Source organism: Entelurus aequoreus, linkage group LG10 (genome assembly GCF_033978785.1).
Source record: "Entelurus aequoreus isolate RoL-2023_Sb linkage group LG10, RoL_Eaeq_v1.1, whole genome shotgun sequence".
Lineage (NCBI taxonomy): Eukaryota > Metazoa > Chordata > Actinopteri > Syngnathiformes > Syngnathidae > Entelurus > Entelurus aequoreus.
Window position 1 is genome coordinate 66,534,684 of NC_084740.1, and position 27,500 is coordinate 66,562,183.

A 27,500-nucleotide genomic window follows, 5' to 3' on the forward strand; every position below is an offset into this window, starting at 1 on the left:
TCCTTTCGGTTTCTTGTGCTTCCTACTATAGTATGAATTTATCAAGTGTCTCCATTAGAGATCGACCGATTATCGGCGCCGATATTTGTCATTTGGACGTTTATTGGTATCTGCCTTTTTTTATCGGTATCTGCCTTCTTTTTTTTTATCGGTATTGATTGTTTTTTGTTTTTTTTTACACAATCAGACAGACACGGATGCACATGACGACAAATTAAAACATTTCTGGCAAAAATCTAAACTTAGTGTAAATATATTGACAATTAGGAGACATGCCGTAAATTCCGCACTATCGGACACTACTTTTTTCCTACACTTTAAACCCTGCGGCAAGTAAAACGGTGCGGCTAATTTATGGGGTTTTCTTCGCTGACGGCCATAAAGCAAAACGGTTTTCATGAGACACAAGCAAAGACACTTAAATGGTGTTTTTTTTTACGAGTTTGCTCACTGCTGCTGGTTGAATTCCTACAAGTGTTTCCTGCTGTCTAAAGCGTTGAATAGGAAGTAGAAGTGCCGTTCTATCTTTTAGCCGTCCAGAGTTTCTATTCGTATGGATTCTTCACTCATCACTCCAAACAACGTTTGTAAGTTTTACAATATAACTACAACAATTTTTACTTACTAAACTGTCCCATGTGTGAAACTGAAACTCAAATTTCACCAGGCTCTTTTTTTTTTTTTTTTTTACCACCACTACCAAAAAGTTTATTAAAAGACGGTGCGGCCAATTTATGGATTTTTCTGTGCTGACAGCATAATACAAATTATAAAAAAATTAAAAACCAGCAAATACAAAAATTGTTTTATTGTTTGTGCTATGGCGCCATCTTTTGGACCGGTTCACTCACTGGATGTGCTGCAGTGTCCTTCTATATAGTGCTTCAAAACTGGAAGTAGAATTGCCGTTCAGTCATCTAGCCGTCCGTAACGTTTCTACTCGTATGGATTCTTCATTCATCACTCCAAACACTGTTTGTAAGTTTTACAATATAACTAAAACAATTCTTACTTACTGAACGGTCCCATGCGTGATGTCTGTAGGAGTGTTTTCATGCCTATTTGTACGTGCTATCGTAATGCAATGAAGCTAGCATTGTTAGCATTAGCTAATATACTATTATTAACTTACAATGGCATTCTTTTTTAATTGTTTCAGTTTCACAAATTCCTCAGTAAATTCACCAAAACATCATCATGAAGTTATTGAGTCTGTTTAGCTGAATGGACAACTAGCTTGCGCAGCTAGTGGGTCCATGACGATGACTTCTGTTTTGTTTGATCAGCCGTTTTACTGCCGTGTTACAGACACCGTTTGGAAACAATCAAGGTATCTAAATAAACATTAACAGAATATTTCTGTGTAAATACCTCATTTCACAACGTATTTATCTGCGATTTATAGTCCGATGCAGCTAAATATATGGGGAAAAAGCTCTAAAATTTGGTTAGTGTGGCTTATATACCGGTGCGCTCTACACTTGGGAAAATACAATAAGTAAAGAAGAGCAGGCAGCCGCTCACACATTCTCATACTTTATGTAACATCCAGGAAGAAATGTCTGCCAGATTAAAAATGTCTCAACTATAATCTACGTGAAGACCAGAAATGTTTTTATTGAAATGTTGGCAATATTTCAGGGTCCCTAACTAGGAAACCTTCCAATGAATGAAATCCATAAACTACTATAAAACTTGAGTAGATGGCGATGTTGGGAAAGGTCTTATTTTTACACATTTTCAGGAGATTTGCCATATTTTGAAAAGCAAATGTTGATGTTCTTCTTAGGCGCGTGTAATAAAGGTGTTTGTTTTGCTGCTAAATTAAACACAATATTAGCGCTGCTACTTGTCTCCCACTTCGTTAAAAAAAAACTTCCAAGTTTGTCCAGCTGATACTATTTATGTTGAAATATATCAGCTCAAAATATCAGTAATCGGCCTTATATAACAATCGGTATTGGTTTCGACCCTAAAAAAAACCATATTGTCGATCTCTAGTCTCCATGATTTATTTTAGGTTTCTTGACCTCGTGTGAGACCACAAAGTGACTAAATCCTGCCCGCTTTTTTATGGGATGTTTTATTTTTGCTGGAGAGGCAGCCATCCTCCCCGTGTCAGTAAGGCTTCGCCATGAAGTGCAGCGGTTTGGGGCGATAGCGTCACTTCTTGGAGTCGGCGGGGACAGGCTGCACGCCACAAAGCGTCGGTCTCGTCCAGCTTCCTCTGAGAGTAAGACAATCCCTCTTCTTAGGAGTGGAAGTCAGACTTAAGACAACATGCAAAGTGACTGCAGAAAGCCACAAAATGGCCAGGAGCCATCAATTTGGTTAGCAACTGACTTCAAGTGCTCAACAACAAGCATGCATCCATTCTGCTTTTCCCTTGGTGTGCTCTCACCACTCACACAAAACTGTGATTTAACCGATTGTCCTCAAAACTTGGTGCAGTTGTGCCGCTTTGGCCAAAATGAAAACAATGATTGATTAATATGATTAGAGAAAAGCTTGGATTTAAATTATATTTCTTTGATTAATTGTTAATGAGTGTAACTAATAGAATGTATCAAATACTGACCGCATAACAGAAGGTAAAACAAGTTAAACATAAAAGATCGTAAAAGAAGGTGAAAGGCAAGTAGAAGGTAAAATAAGGTAATATAATTTAATTAAAGGTAAAACAAGATACAAGAAGGTGAAACAAGATAAAGGACAGTGAAATAAGGAAAAAAGAAGGTCAATGGGGTTAAACGACGCAAGAGTTTTGAGTTTGAGTTTATTTCGAACATGCAAGCATACAACAGGATACATCACAATTTCTAGTTTGTCTTTTCGACATGTTCGAAAAGGAGTAGGAAGAAGCAGAGCTTATTTAATCATACCCCTTTTCTTTACATAACAGTTGCTAAAACTTTTTTGTTCATTTCCTGTTCACAATTTATTCACAATAAACTCCATAAGTAATCGCAATAAAAAATAAATAAATAAATAATAGTAAGAATTTAATAATAAGAATTGGTGAAGTAAGTCATATTTCATATGATGAGATAAGTACGATTACTTTAAGAATGAATGAATGGATGGAAGTAGGTCAATAAAAGGTAAAAAAAAAAAAAAGGAATATAGAAGGTAAAAGTAGTAAATAGAAGTTAACATGAGGTAAACAGAAGGTAAATAAAAGGTAAAATAAGAAATATATAAGATAAAACAAGATAAAAAGAAGGTAAAAGTAGTAAATATAAGGTAGAAGAAGGTAAAATAATGAATTTAGAAGATACACCACTGTTCAAAAGTTTGGGGTCACATTGAAATGTCCTTATTTTTGAAGGAAAAGCACTGTACTTTTCAATGAAGATAACTTTAAACTAGTCTTAACTTTAAAGAAATACACTCTATACATCGCTAATGTGGTAAATGACTATTCTAGCTGCAAATGTCTGGTTTTTGGTGCAATATCTACATAGGTGTATAGAGGCCCATTTCCAGAAACTATCACTCCAGTGTTCTAATGGTACAACGTGTTTGCTCATTGGCTCAGAAGGCTAATTGGTGATTAGAAAACCCTTGTGCAATCATGTTCACACACCTGAAAACAGTTTAGCTCGTTACAGAAGCTACAAAACGGACCTTCCTTTGAGCAGATTGAGTTTCTGGAGCATCACGTTTGTGGGGTCAATTAAACGCTCAAAATGGCCAGAAAAAGAGAACTTTCATCTGAAACTCGACAGTCTATTCTTGTTCTTAGAAATGAAGGCTATTCCACAAAATTGTTTGGGTGACCCCAAACGTTTGAACGGTAGTGTACATGTAAGGTAAAAGTATTAAATATAAGGTTCGAAGCTTACATGGTTTGACCACGAAGAGGGCGGGACTGCACCTTGAATCTTAGAGTGGGCACACTTTTAGCTCAGTGGTTCTCAAACTTTCTTTGCTCTCCAACAGTAAATGACAGTTGATTTAATATTACACACAGTTTGAACAGTAACACTGTGTTTAAATATTTAATTATGTGATTCTTTGGGTACCATTAGATGAGAATCACTCTTTTAGACAGTCGCTCCACTTTCCTTCACGTTGAATTAACGCCCCCTGCTGGTGAGACGAAGGTAGTCATGGCAACCCGCCTGTCTTCCTGTCAGGTCGCGGCGAGTGCCACTGCGGCGAGTGCAAGTGTCACGCCGGCTACGTGGGGGACAACTGCAACTGCTCCACGGAGACGGCGTCCTGCGTGGCCGACGACGGGCAGCTGTGCAGCGGGCGGGGCCACTGCGTGTGCGGGCGCTGCCAGTGCACGCAGCCCGGCGCCTTCGGGGACGCCTGCCAAAAGTGCCCCACCTGCCCGGACGCCTGCGACAGCAAAAGGTACACGCACACTAAAGTTGTGAAATACACGTGTATACGTAGAAAAGTAGGAATAAAGATGGTAAACAGTATGCACAGTACTCTACATAAACTATATATTAAATATAGTAAACAATACTCTACTGAACATAAACTATATATAAAATGTAGTAAACATATGTAAAGTATATACGTATACAATCTAGTAAACTGTACTCTACATAAACTATATATAAACTCTAGTAAACAATACTCTACATAAACTATACATACAATCCAGTAAACAATACTCTACATAAACTATATTTAAAATATAGTAAACGTACATAAAATATATATGTATAAAATCTAGTAAACAATATATGCCGTACAATAAACAACTATGTATAAAATACTGGTAATCAGTGTATACATAAAAACTATGTATTAAATATAGGAAAATGTATACATCTAAAACTATATATAAAATGTAGTAAACATATGTAAAGTATATACGTATACAATCTAGTAAACTGTACTCTACATAAACTATATATAAACTCTAGTAAACAATACTCTACATAAGCTATATATACAATCCAGTAAACAATACTCTACATAAACTATATTTAAAATATAGTAAACGTACATAAAATATATATGTATAAAATCTAGTAAACAATATATGCCGTACAATAAACAACTATGTATAAAATACTGGTAATCAGTGTATACATAAAAACTATGTATTAAATATAGGAAAATGTATACATTAAAAACTATATACAAATTTTAGTAAACTATGCATACAATGAAGTAAACAGATTATACATAAAAACTGTATAACATATATTTAACAGTATATACATAAAAACTCTGTATAAAATATAGTAAACAGTATATATATGTATATATACTGTATATATATATACAGTATATACTGTATATATATATACAGTATATACTGTATATATATATACATATGTATATATATATATATGTGTGTGTAAACTCAATAAGATATAGTAAAACGTATATATAAAAACTCAAATGTAGTAAACAGTATATTAATAAAAACTCAATAAAATATGGTAAACAAGTATATACATTAAAACAACGCCGTACAAAGTAAAATATAAAAACAGTGGTTGACTTCTTTTTACACTTGTATGACAAGTTAATGATGTTAAAATGTGACTTCAAACACAGTTTGACCCTGGAACAGACTACTGATGTTTCCTAGGAGGTGATCAGTGTCTTACAACATATTGTTGTGTCTTCAAAGGTTCTAACAAGAGTGATGCTTCACGTCAAGGGCCACATTTCAGACATGTTCAAGGAAGTGATTTTATTTTGAAAGAAACTTCTTCCTGCAGGGAATGCGTGGAGTGTCATCTGCTCAAGTCGGGACGTCCGTCAGACAACCAGACGTGTCAGCAGCGCGTGTGCAAGGATGAAATAGTCACAGTGGACGCTCTCAGTGAGTAGACAATCTTTGCATGCTTCCTGCAATCAGTAAATTAAGTTAAGATAATCCACGTCATGCAGGTCAACTGTGAAGAAATATGAAACATCTTTTGTCTTCTCAAGTCATAATACAAATATTTGTAATTATTTTCTAAAATTCTATAAATAAACGTTATTAATCCTCTAAAAAAAGAGGAAATTAATTTGCCTTAGCATAATCATTAAACATATTATACAATATATAATGCATTTATTACTGTTATTACTGTTCAATGTATTTATTCTATTTCATAATTTTAAAATTATTTTATATTTTGTATTATAAATTTGAAATTATTTTGTGTCTTTGATTAATAATGTTTATTCATTTGGTCATGATGAATTAATGGTTAGTCATTGGTTAATGATTAATCATTCGTTAATGATTATTATTAATCATTGGTTCATGATTATTTATGATTAATCATTGGTTCATGATTTTTTATCATTAATCATTGGCTAATTGTTATTTATGATTAATAATTTGTTACTGGTTATTTATGATTAATCATTTGTTAATGATTATTTATGATTAATCATTGGTTAATGATTATTTACGATTAATCATTGGCTAATGATTATTTATGATTAATCATTGGTTAATTGTTATTTATGATTAATCATTGGCTAAGGAGTATTTATGATTAATCGTTGGTTAATGATTATTATTATCATTGATTAATTGTTATTTATGATTTATCATTGGTTAATGGTTATTTATGATTAATCATTGACTAATGATTATTTATGATTAATCATTGGTTAATTATTATTTATGATTAATCATTGGTTTGTGATTATTCATTGGTTTGATTGATTGATTGATTGATTGAGACTTTTATTAGTAGGTTGCACAGTGAAGTACATATTCCGTACAATTGACTACTAAATGGTAATACCCGAATAAGTTTTTCAACTTGTTTAAGTCGGGGTCCAATTGGTTAATGATTATGTATAATTAATAATTGGTTAATTTTTATTTATGATTAATAATTGGATAATGTTATTTATGATTATTAATTATGTATGATTAATCATTGGCTAATGATTATTTATGATTAATCATTGGTTAATTATGATTAATCACTGGTTAATGATTATTTATGATTAATCATGAGATCATGATTATTTATGATTAATCATGAGCTAATCATTTATTATTAATCATTGGTTAATGATTATTTATGATTAATCATTGGTTAATGATTATTTATGATTAGTCATTGGCTAATTGTTATTTATGATTATTCATTTGTTTATGATTATTCATTGGTTAATGATTATTTATGATTACTCATTGGTTAATGATTATTTATGATTAGTCATTGGTTAATGATTATTTATGGTTAGTCATTGGTTAATGATTATTTATGATTAATCATTGGTTAATGATTATTTTGATTAGTCATTGGTTAATTATTATGATTAATCATCGTCTAATTGTTATTTATGATTAATCATTGGTTTATGATTATTCATTGGTTATGATTATGTATGATTAATCATTGGTTAATGATGATTTCTGATTAACAATTGGCTAATGATTATTTATGATTAATCATTGGTTAATTGTTATTTATGATTAATCATTGGCTAAGGATTATTTATGATTAATCGTTGGTTAATGATTATTTATGATTAATCATGTGCTAATGATTATTTATGATTAATCATTGGTTAATGATTGTTTATCATTAATCATTTTTGCGTGATTATCATTAGTCATTGGTTCATGATTATTTATCAATAATCATTGGTTCATGATTATTTATCATTAATCATTGTTTATTGACAGAATTGAGGGTTGCACTTCTTGTTTACAACCAGAGGAGGTGCTGTTGAGTGTGACATGTTAAATATAAATATGAAGAATATACTTTCAAATGTTGCCAATAAAGCGAGGTTAGTTAGCACGTGACCTGCGAGCCGTGTCATAACTACAAGTTACTCTCTGCAGTTGAGTAAATGAACATCGTGTTTTGCAAAGAAACATTGAATAAACAACATCTGCAGATTAATGTTAATTATAAGGCGATTTTGTGATGACATGACCATAACAGGTTGAATTTTAACTTCCTGTATGTATTTGATGTTCTCATTAATCATGTTTTGTAAACCCTTAAAAATGTTCCCCATTTATTCATATTTTATTTTCAACATTTGACTTATTGCATATATTTTATCCATGAAAGAGCCTTTCTCATGGTTTATAAAATGTGAGAACGTGGCAAGATGAAGACGATGAGGGTGTACCTAATGTTGTGTCTGGTAGAAACGGAGGAGCCGGGCGCCGTCTTGTGCGTCTACAAGACAGACGACGACTGCGTGATGAAGTTCACGTACTTGGAGCACGCCAGCGGACGAGCGGTTCTGACGGCGCTGAGGGAAGCAGGTACGCACGTCCTGATTTGTCCATTTAGGATTTATTGATCACCGTTACCACTCAACTTAAACAAACACTAACCTCGCTCAAAATTAATACCTGAACAAATCAAATCTACAAACCTATAATAACTATCAACTTCAATTATTATACATTTTACATTTTGTATTTATATGAATAACATTCAAATGCTATACAATATATACAGTACTATTAATATATCACATGTAATTATTATATACAATATTATAAATGTTACATTAAATTATTATAAAAATGTACAATACTATTATGTTAAAGTATTATATGATATATATATATATATATATATATATATATATATATATATATATATATATATATATATATATATATATATATATATATATATATACACACACAACTGTTGTTGATACATTACTTTATACAGTACATCATAAATTATAATATTTATTTTATTTTATAATTTTTTATTGATTAAATATATATTTAACAGAATGATCATACAGTATATACAGTACTTATATCACATTCAAATATTAGTTTATATCCAATATTATAAATATTACATGAAATGATCATAAAGTATATACTGTACTCTTATGTACAGTATATATACAGTACTATATACAGAACAATTTCCCTTGTGGATCATTAAAGTTTGTCTAAGTCTATTAATACATCACATAAAATGATCATACAATACCATCATAGTATAAACAGTACTAATTTAAATACGTAACATGAAATTATTACAGTATGTAGAGTACTATAAATATGTAACATCAAATTACTATAGAGTATTGTATTTTTTTATAGTGTATTTTATTTTTTATTCTAGTGTTGTATTTATTTATAATTAGTTTATTATACTTATTTTTGTGTGTATTTATTTATAAAAAAGTGTATTATATTTATTCAATCATTATAGTGTTGTACTTAATTATAGTTAGTTTATTGTATCTATTTTATTTGTTTTTTGTATATTAATTTTTTATTCTAGTTTTGTATTTATTTATAAATAGTGTATTATATTTAATCATTATAGTGTTGTATTTATTTTTAATACGTTTATTATATTTATATTTAATATAGTATTGTATTAATGGTGTTTTATATTTATTCTATTATAAAGTTGTATTTATTTATAATTAGTGTTTTATATTGATCATTATAGTGTTGTATTTAATTATGATTAGTGTATTGTATATATTTTATTCTTAGTGTTTTATGGTGTAATATATGTATTTGTATTATTATAGTGTTGTATTTATTTATAATTAGTGTATTATATTTGTTTTGATTTAGGGTTGTATTTATTTAGAATTAGTGTATTATATTTCTTTTGATATAGGGTTGTATTTATTTATAATTAGTGTGTTTGTTTTGATATAGTGTTGTATTTATTTATAATTTGTGTATTATATTTAATCAAAGTAGTGTTGTATTCATTTAATATTAGTGTATTATCTTTATGGTAGTGCTTTATAGTGTATTATATATATTTTATTATAGTGTGGTATTTTTTTACAATTAGTGTATTGTATATATTTTAATATAGTGTTGTATTTAATTATATTAATTTAATATAGTGTATTCAGATAGATGGTACTTTATTGATTCCTTTAGGAGAGTTCCCTCAGGAACTTTAATTTAATTATATATATTTGAATATAGCGTTGTATTTAATTATATTTATTTTAATAGTGTTATATTTATTTATATAATTTTAATATAGTGTTGTATTTGATTATATTATTTTAATATAGTGTTGTATTTAATTATATTTATTTTAATATAGTGTATTTAATTATACAGTATATTTTTTTTAATATAGTGTTGTATTAAATTATAATTAGTGTATAATATTTTTTTAACATAGTGTTGTATTTATTTATAATTAGTGTATTTTAATATAGGGTTGTATTTATGTATAATTAGTGTATAACATTTAATCATTATAGTGTTGTGTTTAATTATAATTAGTGTATTGTATTTATTTTATTCTAGTGTTTTATAGTGTACTATATGTATTTTGTTATTATAGTGTTGTATTTATTTATAATTAGTGTATTATTTATTTTAATATAGTGTTGTATTTATTTATAGTTAGTGCATTATATTTGTTTTAATAGTGTTGTATTTATAATTACTGTATTATATTTAATTTAAAATAGTGTTGTATTCAATTATAATTAGTGTATAGTATTTATTTTAATATAGTGTTGTAATTAATTATATTTATTTTAATATAGTGTTGTGTTTAATTATAATTAGTGTATAGTATTTTTGACTTATTCTAATATATGTGAAATAGTAGTATTGTATTATTACTGCCATGTGACGTAACCATGACGATGATGTGTCAGAGTGTTCCGGGGGTCCAGACGCGCTGATGGTCCTGCTAGCGGTGGTCGGCAGCATCCTGCTGGTGGGCGTGATCTTGCTGGCCGCCTGGAAGATGGTCATCACCGTGCACGACCGCCGGGAGTTTGCGCGCTTCCAGAGCGCTCGCTCCCGTGCACGCTACGAGGTGGTAAGTGTGCGGCAAGAAGGACCCCTGCCTGAGAGGCGGCCGCGCCTGACGCCTGCACTTCGTGTCCCGCAGGCCTCCAACCCGCTCTACAAGCAGCCCTCCTCGGCCGCCTTCGTGGAACTGGACTTTGACCCCTACGACAAGTCCTACAACGGGGCGGTCCACTGACGCACGTTTTGATGGGCGGGCTGGACACGCCCCTTCTGTTACAAGAACACGCGCGCTAGCGAGCGGGGCCTCTGAGGGGAGCTAAGCTAGCACGTTGACACAAACTTCCTCCTATTGTGCCTTTTCCCAGAAATGACTTTCTTCTGCTTCCTGATTGGCTACAAAAAGCTCACAGGAAATACTCCCAGTCCAAGAAGTACCGTGAGTATGTTGAAAGTAGGAGTGACTCTGCACTTTTTTACCTCCCACTTTCACTCAAAACATCAAACTGCTCAGCTTTCACAAAGAAAGTATAAAAGGTACAATAGTAAACTTTGATTTGTGGTACATTTTACTGGCTGAAGTACAATATTAATAACTCAACATTCATCTTAACTTATCTTTAATCGCAACAGAAACGGTACCAAGCAGGAAGGTAAACATAGAATCTCTTTAGCGCTATCGCTTTTTTACACACTTCAGTTTTTTACCTCTCACTTCTTTTCAGTTTCACTACAGCAAGGAATAAAAAACATAAAACCGCTCAGCTTTTATCTGGAATAAACAGTACAAGAGCAACTGCAAATACAACAGTAAAAGTTGATCGCGTTTGCTAGCTAGCTAGCTAGGACTACAAAGTCCTCACGCTTTGCTACACACTTCAGTTTTTTACTTCTCACTTCCATTAATTTTCACTACAGCAAGGAATAAAAAACATAAAACCGCTCAGCTTTTGATCTGGAATAAACAGTACAAGAGCTACAATGCAAATACAACAGTAAAAGTTGATCGCATTTGCTAGCTAGCTAGCTAGGACTACAAAGTCCTCACGCTTTGCTACACACTTCAGTTTTTTACGTCTCACTTCCATTAATTTTCACTACAGCAAGGAATAATGTGGGCTCTGTACCGAGGATGTCGTTGTGGCTTGTACAGCCCTTTGAGACACTTGTGATTTAGGGCTGTATAAATAAACATTGATTGATTGATTGAATAAAAAACATAAAACCTCAGTTTTTGATCTGGAATGAGTTTTCCAAACGAAGTAAAAAAAAAAAAAAAGTACAATAGCCACAATGCAAATACAAGAGTAAAAGTTTATCTGTAGTACATTTTACTGGCTAAAGTACAATATTAATAACTCAACATTCATCTTAACTTATCTTTAATCACGTATTTCAAAAGAAATGTTCCCCAGCAAGAATCTAACCATAGAGTTTATTTAGCGCTAGCGAGCTAGCTGGCTAAAACTCCTGCTGTATCACTGCTTAACCTGTCAGCGCAAACCTAGCAAATTACTACAGCTTAAACACTTTGAGTCGTGAAAAATACATGACAAAAATAAAGCATGTGCATTCAAATTGTTCGGATAGCAATATGATGTTGGAAGTTACGTAATCATGTGGAGTCAAAATTGAGAGGAAAATGGCAGCTTCAGATTTCAATAATGAAAAATGTTGATGGATAACATTTATTTTAAATTTAAAGTGGGCTTGTCTTTAATTTCAGGATGTTGTCAATTCTTTGGCGAACCGAAAAATGGTGAAATGTTAAAACTACATTTTTGGGGGGGAAAACTGCCGGCAAGTAGGAAAGTGACGTGGTTAACTTTTGCCGCACGCGCCGACATGACGCACACTTCCTGTCCCTCGCCTAAATGTGCACTGACTGGCAACGAAAATCACATTCATTAAATATTGTAAAAACAAGAAATGCTAAGCTAACATATTAGCCGGGTGTGATCGATGGAAAAGCTCATTTATAATTTGTTATTTTTACAAAATGCTGAAGAACAATAAAAAAGGACTTTGGGCTGAAAATGGCCCCCAGGTTGCAGTTTGGACACACCTAAAGTTGTTTTAAGATGGTGATGCACATGACAGGATGACGTTTAGAGTGTGTGTTGTATTAGTGTCACATGTAAATACACCATGCACACTTTGTATGATAACACAAGTTTGTGTCGTGCTGCACAACAACAACACAATAAATGAGCTTGTTTGAGGTGACTTTACAATATGTGTGTTTTACCTTTTTGGATGTTTTACACCTCCGTGGATTTATTATGGGAATAATTGAATAGCTAAGAAAGAAAATACTTGAAATATAAAAAACTATTTGAGCAGTTTATTAGCTTTGCAAAGATCACACAACACAAACACACAAAGTCTACCAAGTCCTATTAAAACATTCTACCTGAAAATATTACTAAATATCAGAAATATGGAACTATTTTACCTCAAAATATGACTAAATATCAGAAATATGGAACTATTCTCCTTCAAAAAAATTACTAAATATCAGAAATATGAAACTATTGTACCTCAAAACTTTACTAAATATCAGAAATATGTAACTATTCTACCTCAAAATATGACTAAATATCAGAAATATGAAACTATTGTACCTCAAAACATTAGTAAATATCAGAAATATGAAACTATTCTACCTCAAGACATTACTAAATATCAGAAATATGAAACTATTGTTCAAAACATTACTAAATATCAGAAATATGAAACTATTCTAACTCAACACATTACTAAATATCAGATATATGAAACTATTCAACTTAAAATATTGCTGAATATCAGAAATATGAAACTATGCTACCTCAAAATATTACTAAATATCAGAAATATAAAACTATTCTTCAAAATATTACTAGATTTTAGATAGAAATAAACTTATTCTAAATATTACTAAATATCAGGAATATGATACTAATATATAAAAACATTATCAGAAATATGAAACCATTCTACCTCAATTTCATCATAATTTCTAAATATGATCAACTATTATATCACAATATAACTACATATCAGAAATACGAAACTATTCTATCAACACATTACTAAATATTAGACATATGGAACTATTGTACCTCAAAACATGGCTAAATATCAGAAATATGAAACTATTGTACCTCAAAACATGACTAAATATCAGAAATATGAAACTATTTTATCTCAAAAAATTTCTAAATATCAACTATTATATCAAAATATAACTACATATCAGAAATATGAAACTATTCTTCTTCAAAACATTACTTAATATCAGAAATATGAAACTATTCTACTTTTAAATATTGCTAAATATCAGAACTATGGAACTATTGTTAAGTTAAAGTAACAATGATTGTCACACACACTAAGTGTGGTGAAATTATCCTCTGCATTTGACCCATCACTCTTGATCACCCCCTGAGAGGTGAGGGGAGCAGTGAGCAGCAGCGGTGGCTGCGCCCGCAAATCATTTTTGGTGGTTTAACCCCCAATTCCAACCCTTGATGCTGAATGCCAAGCATGGAGGTAATGGGTCCCATTTTTATAGTCTTTGGTATGACTAGGCCGGGGTTTGAACTCACGACCTACCGATCTCAGGGCGGACACTCTAACCACAAGTCCACCGTACCTCAAAACATTACTAAATATCATGTTGAAGAGGTTCATTTAGCCTACTAATGTGTATTTATAAGTGGCTGATTGACCTTACTAGCCTATATAAATCAACCACTTATAAATGACTAAATATCATAAATATGGAGCTATTCTACCTCAAAACATTACTAAATATCAGAAATATGAAACTATTGTAACTCAAAACCTTACTTCATATCTTAAATATGAAACATTCTACATTACGTCATGCTTTCTTTTTAAACGTTCCTCTGCTGCCACCTAGTGGACAGAAGGTCTGTACAATCCCACATTTTACAGCGGATGTCCAATATTTACTTGTTGTGCCTGTTTTCTTTACAAATATATTCATGTTGAGTCTTGATTGACACCCAAGAAGGAGTAACATCACATACATATTCAATATCATGCACTACAGCTACACTACTACTAGTGCTACAGCTGTAAAGTACATATTCGACAAAGTTTGTTGTTCCGCATTTTAATCCATATATATATATTATTATTATTATATTTTTTTTATTTATTTATTTAATGTTTTTGTTTATTAATCCCCCCACTTAAAGCAGAGGATTAAAATATCTCTCTCTCTCTCTCTCTCTATATATATATATATATATATATATATATATATATATATATGTATGTATATGTATAGACAAAGTTTGTTGTTCCGCATTTTAATTCATATATATATATATATATATATATATATATATATATATATATATATATATATATATATATATATATATATATATATATATATATATATATATATTAGAGATGTCCGATAAATGCTTTAAAATGTAATATCGGAAATTATTGGTATCGGTTTTTTTTATTATCGGTATCGTTTTTTTTGTTTTTTTAAATTTTTTTTATTATTAAATCAACATAAGAAACACAAGATACACTTACAATTAGTGCACTAACCCAAAAAACCTCCCTCCCCCATTTACACTCATTCACACAAAAGGGTTGTTTCTTTTTGTTATTAATATTCTGGTTCCTATATTATATATCAATATATTATCAATACAGTCTGCAAGGGATACAGTCCGTAAGCACACATGATTGTGCGTGCTGCTGGTCCACTAATAGTACTAACCTTTAACAGTTAATTGTACTCATTTTCATTAATTACTAGTTTCTATTTAACTGTTTGTATATTGTTTTACTTTCTTTTTTATTCAAGAAAATGTTTTTAATTTATTTATCTTATTTTATTAATTTTTTTAAAAATTACCTTATCTTCACCATACCTGGTTGTCCAAATTAGGCATAATAATGTGTTAATTTGAAAGTGACAGGCGGTACTAAATGTTTTTCTGGTGTTGACGGAAGAGAATGCATGTACACAAGAAATCCACAGACCAATCAGGCGCACAGTAACCCCTCCCACGTGACGTTCATCAGCCAATCACAACGTTGATGCAGCGCTGCCGTGGAAGTGGAGGTAAAGTGCTTTTGAACAAAAATAACAGCGAAGACTATCCAAGTCTAGTCTAGTAAGGGTACTAGTTAATAACTGATACTGTTTTGACTGTGGTGTAAATATATATATATATATACTATATTTGTGATTATTAATGTACTTTGATTGACCAACATTTGTGTCGTGTAATGTCATCGCTGAAGTGATGGCAAAATATCCATTTTGACGTCACAAATTTTACTTTGTTTCCGGCTCACCACGAAGGTTTACTAGCAAACCAGAGTAAAATGTAAAATACTGTACTCATTGTTTCTGTACTCATGACTGCTGTACTCATGTACTTAAGTCATGTCTCCTTTACCACCGCTATTACGGAAGTGAGCGCATGAAACAGGAAGAGCACCGTCCAATCAGGTTTATCAGAATATTTGTCACGTGACGGTCGCCAACCAACCAGATGGTTCATAGCTGCTGAGTGCAAAGTGGATGTAAACGGGAAAAAAGTGATTGTTATTAGTTACATTTGTTCACACCTAATTGTTTTATAAATCGATTTTTTTTTTATTATTCATTAAGGTAGTTTAAGTTTTCATTCAGCAGAGTGGCATCAACGTCAATGAAACGTTACACCCTGTAGACTGTAGAGGGAGTGCAAGAGCAAGAAAATCTTCCAACAAGAATACAGATTTATTTGGATGTTTTTCAGGCTTTCTTTGGAACTCAAACATAAGCAAAAGTTAGAATGCAAAATGAAAGTGAGGGTATTTTTTCTCTAATTACAATTGAATTAGCTGCTAAATGGGAAATGGATATGATTAATTTTGACTTAACAAACTTGATCATATTGAACAGCTTGTTTTAATGCAACGCAGGAAACATATTCGTAATCATAATCTGCTGAGGTTCACACTATCCGTGCGTCATTATTGACAGTCGACAGCCTGGAAGAATTACTAAGAGCAAAGTGGAAACAAAAGTGCTATTATTATGTTGTTCCTTCAACCCCCAATGGTCTCCATGTGTGCTTGCTGGGAGCCGCAGCAACATTTATCACTCCTCGCTGTGAAGACGTAGTTTTTATGCTCACTGTCAATACGCCTCGCTTTTTCTTTGGCTTCTTTCTGATGCCACAACAGAAAAGTACCGCCCAAGGCAAAGAGGAAAAGTGAACCAGAAGAAATGACAGAGGGAAGGCTCTGGCTGCTCAGTACAATATGGCAAAGTTGACAACAAACAATAAATATCATTTTATATCGTATCATTTACACGACAGCTGAGGTTTTTTTTTAAAGTTAATACGTGAAGAGGCTTGCCTCCCGGCCACATGCGGCAATATTTCTTCTGCCAAGTACACAGAAGTTAACTTCTTTTTACATTTGTATTACATCAACAAGACTTTCTCTTCCCCGACCTACCATTCAAGAGTTAGTCCTTTTATGTGGTTATTTAATACTAATAATGTATAGTATCATATGATATAGTCAAAGGTAATACCAATACAGTATGATATAATATGTAATATAGTGTAATGTAATATCATATAATACAATATAATATCTTAGAGTGGTCCTAGGCCATATTGCATATTGTGTATATTGTGTTGTTTTTGTATATTGTGTGGTTTCTTCTTTTTTTTTTTTTTTTTTTAAATGCAAAGCACCTTAGGGAAGCAACCTAGATTTCGTTGGACCTGTACCTGTACATGCACAATGACAATAAAGATCATTCATTCATTCATTCATTCATTCATTCATAATGTGTAATAGTGTAATATGATACAATGTAATATAGTGTAATTTTACATTGTAATATATACATATTATATATATGTAGGGATGATGCTCGAAACCGGTTTTCCCGGTTGTTCGATAAGAAAAGAACCAGGAGTCCTCGGACTCGAATCCCTTTTTGAGAATCGGTACCCGTTATCGAGACCACTATAGTAAAGAAAAAGAGTTGGTTCTTTATTTGAATCCCTGGGAACGAATCCCAAATGGGCAATGTTATGCCCATTTGATTGTAGACTCTTATTGACACCTTGTGGCGATATTAAAATATTACACGTCAATAGTTTGGCCACTTCCGGGTTGGCGAGTCAGTTCAGTTCATGAGACAATTGAGAAGTAGACAAGTTGTGTTAGCTCTTACAAGCCTTGGAAAAGATAAGTCTGTAAGTAAACTTTTTAACTTGTTTATACAACTCAATATTAAGGTGGAAAGTGGTTACATTTAAAACTAAGATGTTTATTGAAAAACGATTTTTGTGCACTGTTTCAATGGATGATTTGAGGACTTAAAATGGCTGCCAGTCGTGTATTTCCACCATCGAAATAGTTTCAACACCCAGAAGTATTTGTTTGATGATAATACTGTATATTTGTGTGAAGCTAATATTTACATATTGTGTATTAAATTTGAGTATGTTAATTGAATCACATAGCTTATACATTTGTCATTGTGTGTATTTCAGTTTAAAAAATAAATAAATAACAGTCCAGTGCAAGACAAAAGTAAAGATAGGAAAAGACAAAGCAAGATCAACAACAATAAAGAGCCTAAATGGATTAATCTGCTTTGGAACTTTATTAGACGTCTTGGATTGTTTGTTAGCTGTCTGCCTGTGTGTGTAGTTAGTATGTTCCAATAGCAGCAGAAGTGCACTTTTTGGAGGGCTGTATTATTTTCAGTTTTGTGCCCAAGGGACTGAAAATCCGACTTAATATACTTTGGGTAACAACAGTCAATACTTAATTTTTTTTTTTTTTAGGGGGGTAACAGTCAATATATATTTATTTATTTTATTTTTTTCTTATAAAATAAAAGTGAGCTTTTGTTAAACCAAATATTGTGTTTTTTTTCCATATACAGTACAACAACCTATCTGGATTCGATAAGAGAATCGATAAGGAATCGGTTCGATAAGAGTATTCGATAGTAGGCTCGAACTCGATAATTTCTTATCAAACATCATCCCTATATATATGTACTACATTTGATTGTACTAATATAATATATTAGTATTATATCTTATGTAATATTACAGTATAATAATAAAGGGTACCACAAAAAATGTCATTATTGGCTTTATTTTAACAAAAAATCTTAGGGTACATTAAACATATGTTTCTTATTGCAATTTAGTCCTTAAATAAAATAGTGAACATACGAGACTACTTGTCTTTTAGTAGTAAGTAAACAAACAAAGACTCCTAATTAGCAGAGGTGGGACCAAGTTATTGTTTTGCAAGTCACAAATAAGTCTCAAGTCTTTGCCCTCAAGTCTCGAGTCAAGTCCCGAGTCAAGACAGGCAAGTCCCGAGTCAAGTCCAAAGTCAAGACTGGAAAGTCTCAAGTCAAGTCCCAAGTCCTGCATTTTGACTTTCGAGTCCTTTCAAGTCCTTTTAACCACAGGCTAATATATTTACACAGATTGTGTATGATTTTAAAACGCTGTATTTATTTATTAAAACAAGTGCATTTGAAATTGCAGGGGAAAAAAATAGTGCTGGCATTGCACTTCATAATAGCACTATTAACCAGTCATTTTAAACATTTAACTCATTCCTTTACAGAGTAAACACATTTGAAAAAACAAGTGCAACTGTACTTATTTGCACAAAAGTGTTAACATTGTATTTCCATGCCATATTAATATGCCATAGAAATACAATGTTAACACTTTTGTGCAAATAAGTACAAAAGTTACAAGTGCATTGTAACTAGTTCCACAGCAGTTTCTATCCTGTTCTTACCTTATCTCATTATTCTCATCTCATACTGTATGTGTGTTGATGTGTGCGTACACATGAAAAACATAACAAATACATGAACATAACAAATTTGAACAGAGTTGTACTTTTTAGATGTCAGGGCCCTATGCAATATGTACACATTTTCTTAATATAGTATACATTTTAACTGACCTTTATTTGACTATGTTTGTCTTTTTGTAGGTGGCTAAAATATGCGGTGCTGCTGACCGCCGTCTAATGTTACGTTACTGTGTGTGATACATTGACTAACGTAACGTTATGTGTAGGTACCTCATGCAACCCTGCTTAAAAAAAATCACTTGACAAAAAGTATGAATAAGGTAGCGAACTGCAGTGGACGCAACAGATTGCCGTGTTTGCAATGACGTTATAACCATAGACATCTTATAAGTAGACGCAGCATTGGCTGCTGTGACGCGAGCAATTAGGCCGCCATCTTGAAGTGGTGATGAGGAGCCGGCTAGCAGCCTAAACTGACAGTTGACAGGTAGAAAACAAAGATGGTGTTCAGCGTTTTCCTACTCAAATGAGCGGATTGTTGAAAATAGGAATCGGGGGATTACTTTTCACAAGTAAAATTTAACATTAACGTACTATTGGTTGTATTTTGTGAAAAGAATATTAGCACAGAGTTGAGAAGGAGCAAAGATCTTCAATATTTGTATGTGAAAATCACAAATAAATATTCTGGGGGAAGATGACGTCCCTACAGGGGTTTGGTTTACAAACTTTCAGCCCCACCTAAAACAAAATTCACCAGCTGCCACTGATTATGATGTGTTCTCATTTTAGGCAAAGTATAAGACAATACTTTCTTAACAGTATAATTGTAACCAGGAATAAGTCTTCAAGTAACAATATTCAAATACTAACATTGTTGGGTAAGACAGAATTTGGTTTTATTCTGAATCCAGTGAAACAAATTGGTGGTTTTAGCTGATATAAAGACTTTCAGGTGTTTGTATGTTTATGTTTAAGTATTTGGCAGACGCTTTTATCCAAAGCAGGCCTGGCCCCAACCAATCTGGCGCCCTAGGCAAGATTTTAGGTGGCGCCCCCCCCCACATCGGCAGTGAAGTGTATATACTCACAAGAAACAGAATAGCTTTGTCTTTGACCTTTTTTTTTACTTAAAGAAAGCAAATTAACATATTATATGAGAATGTTATGTTATGATTATTTTTAACCGAATCACAGCAGTGCTCAAATTAAAAAACAGCATTCCCTCTCATGTGATATTGCTTAATTAACATTAATGATGTGCACTTTAACAACTAGGCTTACAACTATACCTAATATATAAAGGGGTGGAAAAGTGACTATTACCTGCAGGGCAAACATTAGCTAGCCAGAAGGCAATAACAATGTAAACAAAAAACACCTGCTTAAAAGATCTAATACAAATGTCCCTGAGGAATGTAAGGTGGGAGTACTGTAATTACCTAACGTTACATTATTATTTTCCATAACAATTTAGCCCCCTCCACAATATTAACCCGACGTTAAAACAGAACTAGCTATTTATTGATTAGCAATTGCCGAATCATGTAGCATTAGCTTAATGCTAAAAAGCCGGGTTACTATCACATTCTGTAACAGACAAATAATTTAATGTAGGCTAACGTTACCTACCTGCTACCTCTGTCTTTTTCTCGTTTCTCCTCTTCTTTTCTCTTTTTTCTTCCCTGAGCACCTGACAGTTTTGGCCGTTTTGACATCTTGTGTTGATTTTTTGACGTGGTGAGTCCAAAAAGAGTCATGATACGGGAAGGGAGGGGGCGCACCGTGCGGGGGGGGGGGGGGGGGGGGGGCGTAATGTTGTAACAAATAATATTTCTATTAAATAGGCTTTACTTTGCATTTTAATTAACGTGGGATTATTTTTTGTATTTAGAAATAATAGTACCAACTTTTATTCTTTTTTTTTTTCTCCAACATTTGTGGCACTGGCGTGGCGCCCCCTGATGGACAGCGCCCTTAGCATTTGCCTATACGGCCTATGCCACGGGCCGGCCCTGATCCAAAGCGACATACATAAAAAATACATATAAAACAATCACTGTAAACATTTAAGGGAAGAATGTAATACAAAATATCAATACAAAGTGTCAAGACAGAATAAACTCTCTGCTGCTGCAGCAACAGAGATACAGTCTATAGCAGTGGTCCCCAACCACCGGGCCGTGGCCCGGTACCGGTCCGTGGATCGATTGGTACCGGGCCGCACAAAAAAAATAAAATAAAAAATTGTTATTTTTATTTTTTTACTAAATCAACATAAAAAACACAAGATACACTTACAATTAGTGCACCAACCCAAAAAAACTCCCTCCCCCATTCACACTCATTCACACAAAAGGGTTGTTTCTTTCTGTTAATATTTCTGGTTCCTACATTCTATATCAATATAGATCAATACAGTCTGCAGGGATACAGTCCGTAAGCACACATGAAAAAAAATGTAAAAAACCTGAAAGAGATGGCAAAAAGCAGGGAGAACCACAGAGCAAGACATACTTTTCTCCTCCCAAAGGTTCAGTCAAATACTGTACCTGCAACAGAAAATCAACTCCACTTCAGTCAAAAACAAATTGCATTCACTTATACACAAAAAAACATCCTCTACATATTCATGCTGCATTTACATATTTTTTCTCTCTTACATGAAATGGGACAGGGTATTGAGTAATATGATGTAAAACATACTTGCAAAGTTCCAGTACCGTTTCCAACCTCTGCAGCTTGTCCGTTTCAGCTGGAGTTGGCCTGGCAATCTTGGTGCTTGTGGTGAGGACGTCACTCAGAGGCTGTTCGTTTCTGCGGATGCTTTTTTATCACGTCCAGAGTTGAATTCCATCTGGTAGGAACATCTTGCACAAGGGCCTCTTTCTTCTGTCCATGTTCAGCTCGTTTTTGCTGTAATTCTGCTGCATTTGCTGGACTGTGTTTAAAGTGCCCGACAACTTTTCGGCACTTGGAAAGGACGTTGTCAAACGCACTGTTGTGCAGACAAACCGTGACGGAACGATGGAGACTGTGCGCAAAAGCAGGGGATATGATCAAAAGGCAGTTGTCTCGCAGCAGCAATCATATTGAGTGCACTATCCGTTAGGGGTGTGGGGAAAAAATCGATTCAAATTCAAATTGCGATTCTCACGTTGTACGATTCAGTATCGATTCTCATTTTTCAAAAATCTATTTTTTTATTTTATTTTATTTAAATTTTTTTATTTATCAATCCAACAAAATACTGGCAATACCATAACAATGCAATCCAATTCCAAAACCAAACCCGACCCAGCAACACCCAGAACAGCAATAAACAGAGCATCTACTCAGTGGCCTAGTGGTTAGAGTGTCCGCCCTGAGATCGGTAGGTTGTGAGTTCAAACCCCAGGCGAGTCATACCAAAGACTATAAAAATGGGACCCATTACCTCCCTGCTCGGCACTCAGCATCAAGGGTTGGAATTGGGGGTTAAACCAAAAATGATTCCCGGGCGCGGCCACCGCTGCTGCTCACGACTCCCCTCACCTCATAGGGGGTGATCAAGGGTGATGGGTCAAATGCAGAGAATAATTTCACCACACCTAGTGTGTGTGTGACAATCATTGGTACTTTAAAGGCCTACTGAAACCCACTACTACCGACCACGCAGTCTGATAGTTTATATATCAATGATGAAATCTTAACATTGCAACACATGCCAATACGGCCGGGTTAACTTATAAAGTGCAATTTTAAATTTCCCGCGAAACTTCCGGTTGAAAACGTCTCGGTATGATGACGTTTGCGTGTGACGTCACGTAGTGAACAGAAGTATTCGGACCCCATTGGATCCAATACAAAAAGCTCTGTTTTCACCACATAATTCCACAGTATTCTGGACATCTGTGTTGGTGAATCTTTTGCAATTTGTTTAATGAACAATGAAGACTGCAAAGAAGAAAGTTGTAGGTGGGATCGGTGTATTAGCGGCGGACTACAGCAACACAACCAGGAGGACTTTGAGATGGATAGCAGACACGCTAGCCGCCGACCTCACCTTGACTTCTTCCGTCTCCGGGCCGCCGACCGCATCTATGATCGGGTGAAGTCCTTCGTCGCTCCGTCGATCGCTGGAACGCAGGTGAGCACGGGTGTTGATGAGCAGATGAGGGCTGGCTGGCGTAGGTGGATAGCTAATGTTTTTAGCATAGCTCTGTTGAGGTCCCGTAGCTAAGTTAGCTTCAATGGCGTCGTTAGCAACGGCATTGTTAAGCTTCGCCAGGCTGGAAAGCATTAACCGTGTAGTTACATGTCCATGGTTTAATAATATTGTTGATTTTCTGTCTATCCTTCCAGTCAGGGGTTTATTTCTTTTGTTTCCATCTGCATTTAAGCACGATGCTATCACGTTAGCTCCGTAGCTAAAGAGCTTCGCCGATGTATTGTCGTGGAGATAAAAGTCACTGAGAATGTCCATTTCGCGTTCTCGACTCTCATTTTCAAGAGGATATAGTATCCGAGGTGGTTTAAAATACAAATCCGTGATCCACAATAGAAAAAGGAGAAAGTGTGGAATCCAATGAACCCTTGTACCTAAGTTACGGTCAGAGCGAAAAAAAGCTACGTCCTGCACTGCACTCTAGTCCTTCACTCTCACGTTCCTCATCCACGAATCTTTCATCCTCGCTCAAATTAATGGGGTAATCGTCGCTTTCTCGGTCCGAATCGCTCTCGCTGCATTGTAAACAATGGGGAAATGTAAGGAGCCCTTCAGCCTGTGACGTCACGCTACTTCCGGTACAGGCAAGGCTTTTTTTTATCAGCGATCAAAAGTTGCGAACTTTATCGTCGATGTTCTCTACTAAATCCTTTCAGCAAAAATATGGCAATATCGCGAAATGATCAAGTATGACACATAGAATGGATCTGCTATTCCTGTTTAAATTTTAAAAAATTCATTTCAGTAGGCCTTTAACTTTGAACTTCAATTGAGAGGAGACACAAACACGACACAGAACAATCCAAAAGTAGTGAAACAAAAATGAATATTATCAACAACAGTATCAATATTAGTGACAATTTCAACATAGCAGTGATTAAAAATCCCTCATTGACATTATCGTGAATGCAGCACTCATTTTTCATCAATAAAATGCACTCTAACTCTGAGGTAATTATGGTTACCGATTGATGTCCAGTAGTCTCCACTGAGAGCAACTACAGCTGCACGTTGTAAAGTTGTCACTTTTACAGTCCTCTCCTTTTCATACAACTGGTGTAATCTTGGTGCGTCTTGATGGCGGCTCATACGTGCTGTCACTTGTTGCCATTCGCACAATGTTTCTCAGGCCGGCGTCTTCCACAACACTAATGGGCTTACAGTCTGTAACTATCCGCTCGGCTATGGCATTTGTTAGCTTCTCTTAGTCTGGTTTATCTATACTTCTCCCGCACGCTGCATTTAACCTAGTCTGCAGAAGCCTGGCTCCACTTCCTGCTTTGTTGAGTGGTTTGCTCGCATCAACAGTGTGCTTCGCGTTAAAGGCCTACTGAAAGCCACTACTACCGACCACGCAGTCTGATAGTTTATATATCAATGATGAAATCTTAACATTGAAACACATGCCAATACGGCCGGGTTAACTTATAAAGTGCAATTTTAAAATTCCCGCCACACTTCCGGTTGAAAAACTCCTTTGGATATGATTTATGCACGTGACGTCACAAAATCCACGGAAGTGGTTGGACCCCATCGGACCGGATACAAAAACCTCTTTTTTCTTCGACAAAATTCCACAGTACTCTGGACATCTGTGTTGGTGAATCTTTTGCAATTTGTTTAATGAACAATGGAGGCTGCAAAGAAGAACGTTGTAGGTGGGATCGATCGGTGTATTAGCGGCTAAGTACAATACTTACAGCAACACAACAAGGACTACTTTCTTAGCAGACGCCTAGCCGATGCTTGCCACCAAACCCACGGGTGAAGTCCTTCGTCGAGCCGTCGATCGCTGGAACGCAGGTGAGCACGGCTGTTGATGGGAAGATGAGGGCTGGCTGGCGTAGGTGGAGCGCTAATGTTTTTATCATAGTTCTGTGAGGTCCGGTTGCTAACTTGCTAAATTAGCCTTAGCGTCGTTAGCAACAGCATTGTTAAGCCTTACCAGGCTGAGAATTTTTAACCGTGTAGTTACATGTACATGGTTTAATAGTATTGTTGATCTTCTGTCTATCCTTCCAGTCAGGGGTTTATTTCTTTTGTTTCTATCTTCATTTGAGAACGATGCTATCACGTTAGCTCAGTAGCTAAGTGTGTCACCGATGTATTGTCGTGGAGATAAAAGTCACTTTAAATGTCCATTTCGCGTGCTCGACTCTCATTTTCAAGAGGATATAGTATCCGAGGTGGTTTAAAATACAAATCCGTGATCCACAATAGAAAAAGGAGAGTGTGGAATCCAATGAACCAGCTTGTACCTAAGTTACGGTCAGAGCGAAAAAAGATACGTCCATCACTGCCTCTCTAGTCCTTCACTGTAACGTTCCTCATCTACGAATCTTTCATCCTCGCTCAAATTAATGGGGTAATCGTCGCTTTGTCGCTCCGAATCTCTCTCGCTCCATTGTAAACAAAGGAAAATTGTGAGGAATATTACCTCCTGTGATGTCACGCTACTTCCGGTACAGGCAAGGCTTTTTTTTATCAGCGAGCAAAAGTTGCGAACTTTATTGTCGATTTTCTCTACTAAATCCTTTCAGCAAAAATATGGCAATATCGCGAAATGATCAAGTATGACACATAGAATGGATCTGCTATTCCCGTTTAAATAAAAACAATTCATTTCAGTAGGCCTTTAAGGTGATATTTTAGACTGGAAGTACTCCTGTAATAAGAAAATTCAGCTTGGCAGTGGCTACAAACCACTTTGCTTGTCAAATCCACCGCCTGGAAGTACTTGATAATGAAAATGACCCTGTAAAAGTTGTGTTGAGTTACCCTTCTTCTCCATGCTTGGTTTGTTTTCTTCCGCGTTCTCCTTCCTTTTCCGCAGGAGCCAGCAATAGGCGTTAACAAAATAAAAGCATGTAAACAACATACGCAAATGCGCGATAAAATAATTGTCGGCGTTAATAGATTGATGGGTTAACTCGAAATTAACGCATTAACTTGCCCAGCCCTAATTAAATTATATTATACTATGACAGTATTAACCTATACTGTATTGCATTATTTTACACTACATTATATACTATACTATATTATTATATAATGTGGTATATTAGTACTATATCCTATGTAATATTAGTATTATATTATATAATTTATTGTATTAAATTATATTATACTATGTCAGTATTAACCTATACTGTAAGGGACAAGCGGTAGAAAATGGATGGATGGATGGATATACTATACTATATTATTACTTAATGTGGTATATTAGTATTATATCCTATGTAATATTATTATTATATTATATCATTTATTATATTAAATTATATTATACTATGTCAGTATTAACCTATACTGTATTGCATTATTTTACACTATATCATATACTATACTACATTATTATATTATGTAGTATATTAGTATGATATCATATGTAATATTAGTATTATATAATTTATCTTATTTAATTATATTATAATATGTCAGTTTTACACTATATTGTATTATATTATTTTACACTATATCATATACTATACTACATTTTGATATTATGTGGTATATAAGTATTATGTCATATGTAATATTAGTATTATATTATATAATTTATTGTATTAAATTATATTATACTATGTCAGTATTACACTATATTGTATTACATTATTTTACACTATATCATATACTATACTACATGATTATATTATGTGTTATATAAGTATTATATCATATGTAATTTTATTATTATATTAATTCATTTCCCTCCATTCATCCATTTTCTACCGCTTGTCCCTTATCCCAGCTGCACACGGGCGG

The 27,500-nt window shown here is 33.9% G+C and overlaps 2 protein-coding genes across 3 annotated transcripts in view; one reads left to right on the plus strand and one right to left on the minus strand.

The window, feature by feature from the left end:
- Positions 1–11,893, plus strand: part of itgb5 (integrin, beta 5) — an 80,050-nt gene extending 68,157 nt beyond the window's left edge. For both annotated transcript variants that reach the window (XM_062061480.1, XM_062061481.1), the window contains exons 12-16: positions 4,140–4,362; positions 5,697–5,800; positions 8,099–8,218; positions 10,579–10,745; positions 10,818–11,893. In XM_062061480.1, coding sequence (XP_061917464.1) covers positions 4,140–4,362; positions 5,697–5,800; positions 8,099–8,218; positions 10,579–10,745; positions 10,818–10,913 — 710 coding nt within the window. In that variant the 3' untranslated portion in view covers positions 10,914–11,893. The remainder of the gene's footprint in view (positions 1–4,139; positions 4,363–5,696; positions 5,801–8,098; positions 8,219–10,578; positions 10,746–10,817) is intronic.
- The window catches only part of fhip1b (FHF complex subunit HOOK interacting protein 1B), a 716,414-nt gene that overhangs the window by 649,834 nt on the left and 39,080 nt on the right, over positions 1–27,500 (minus strand). The window lies entirely within an intron of this gene.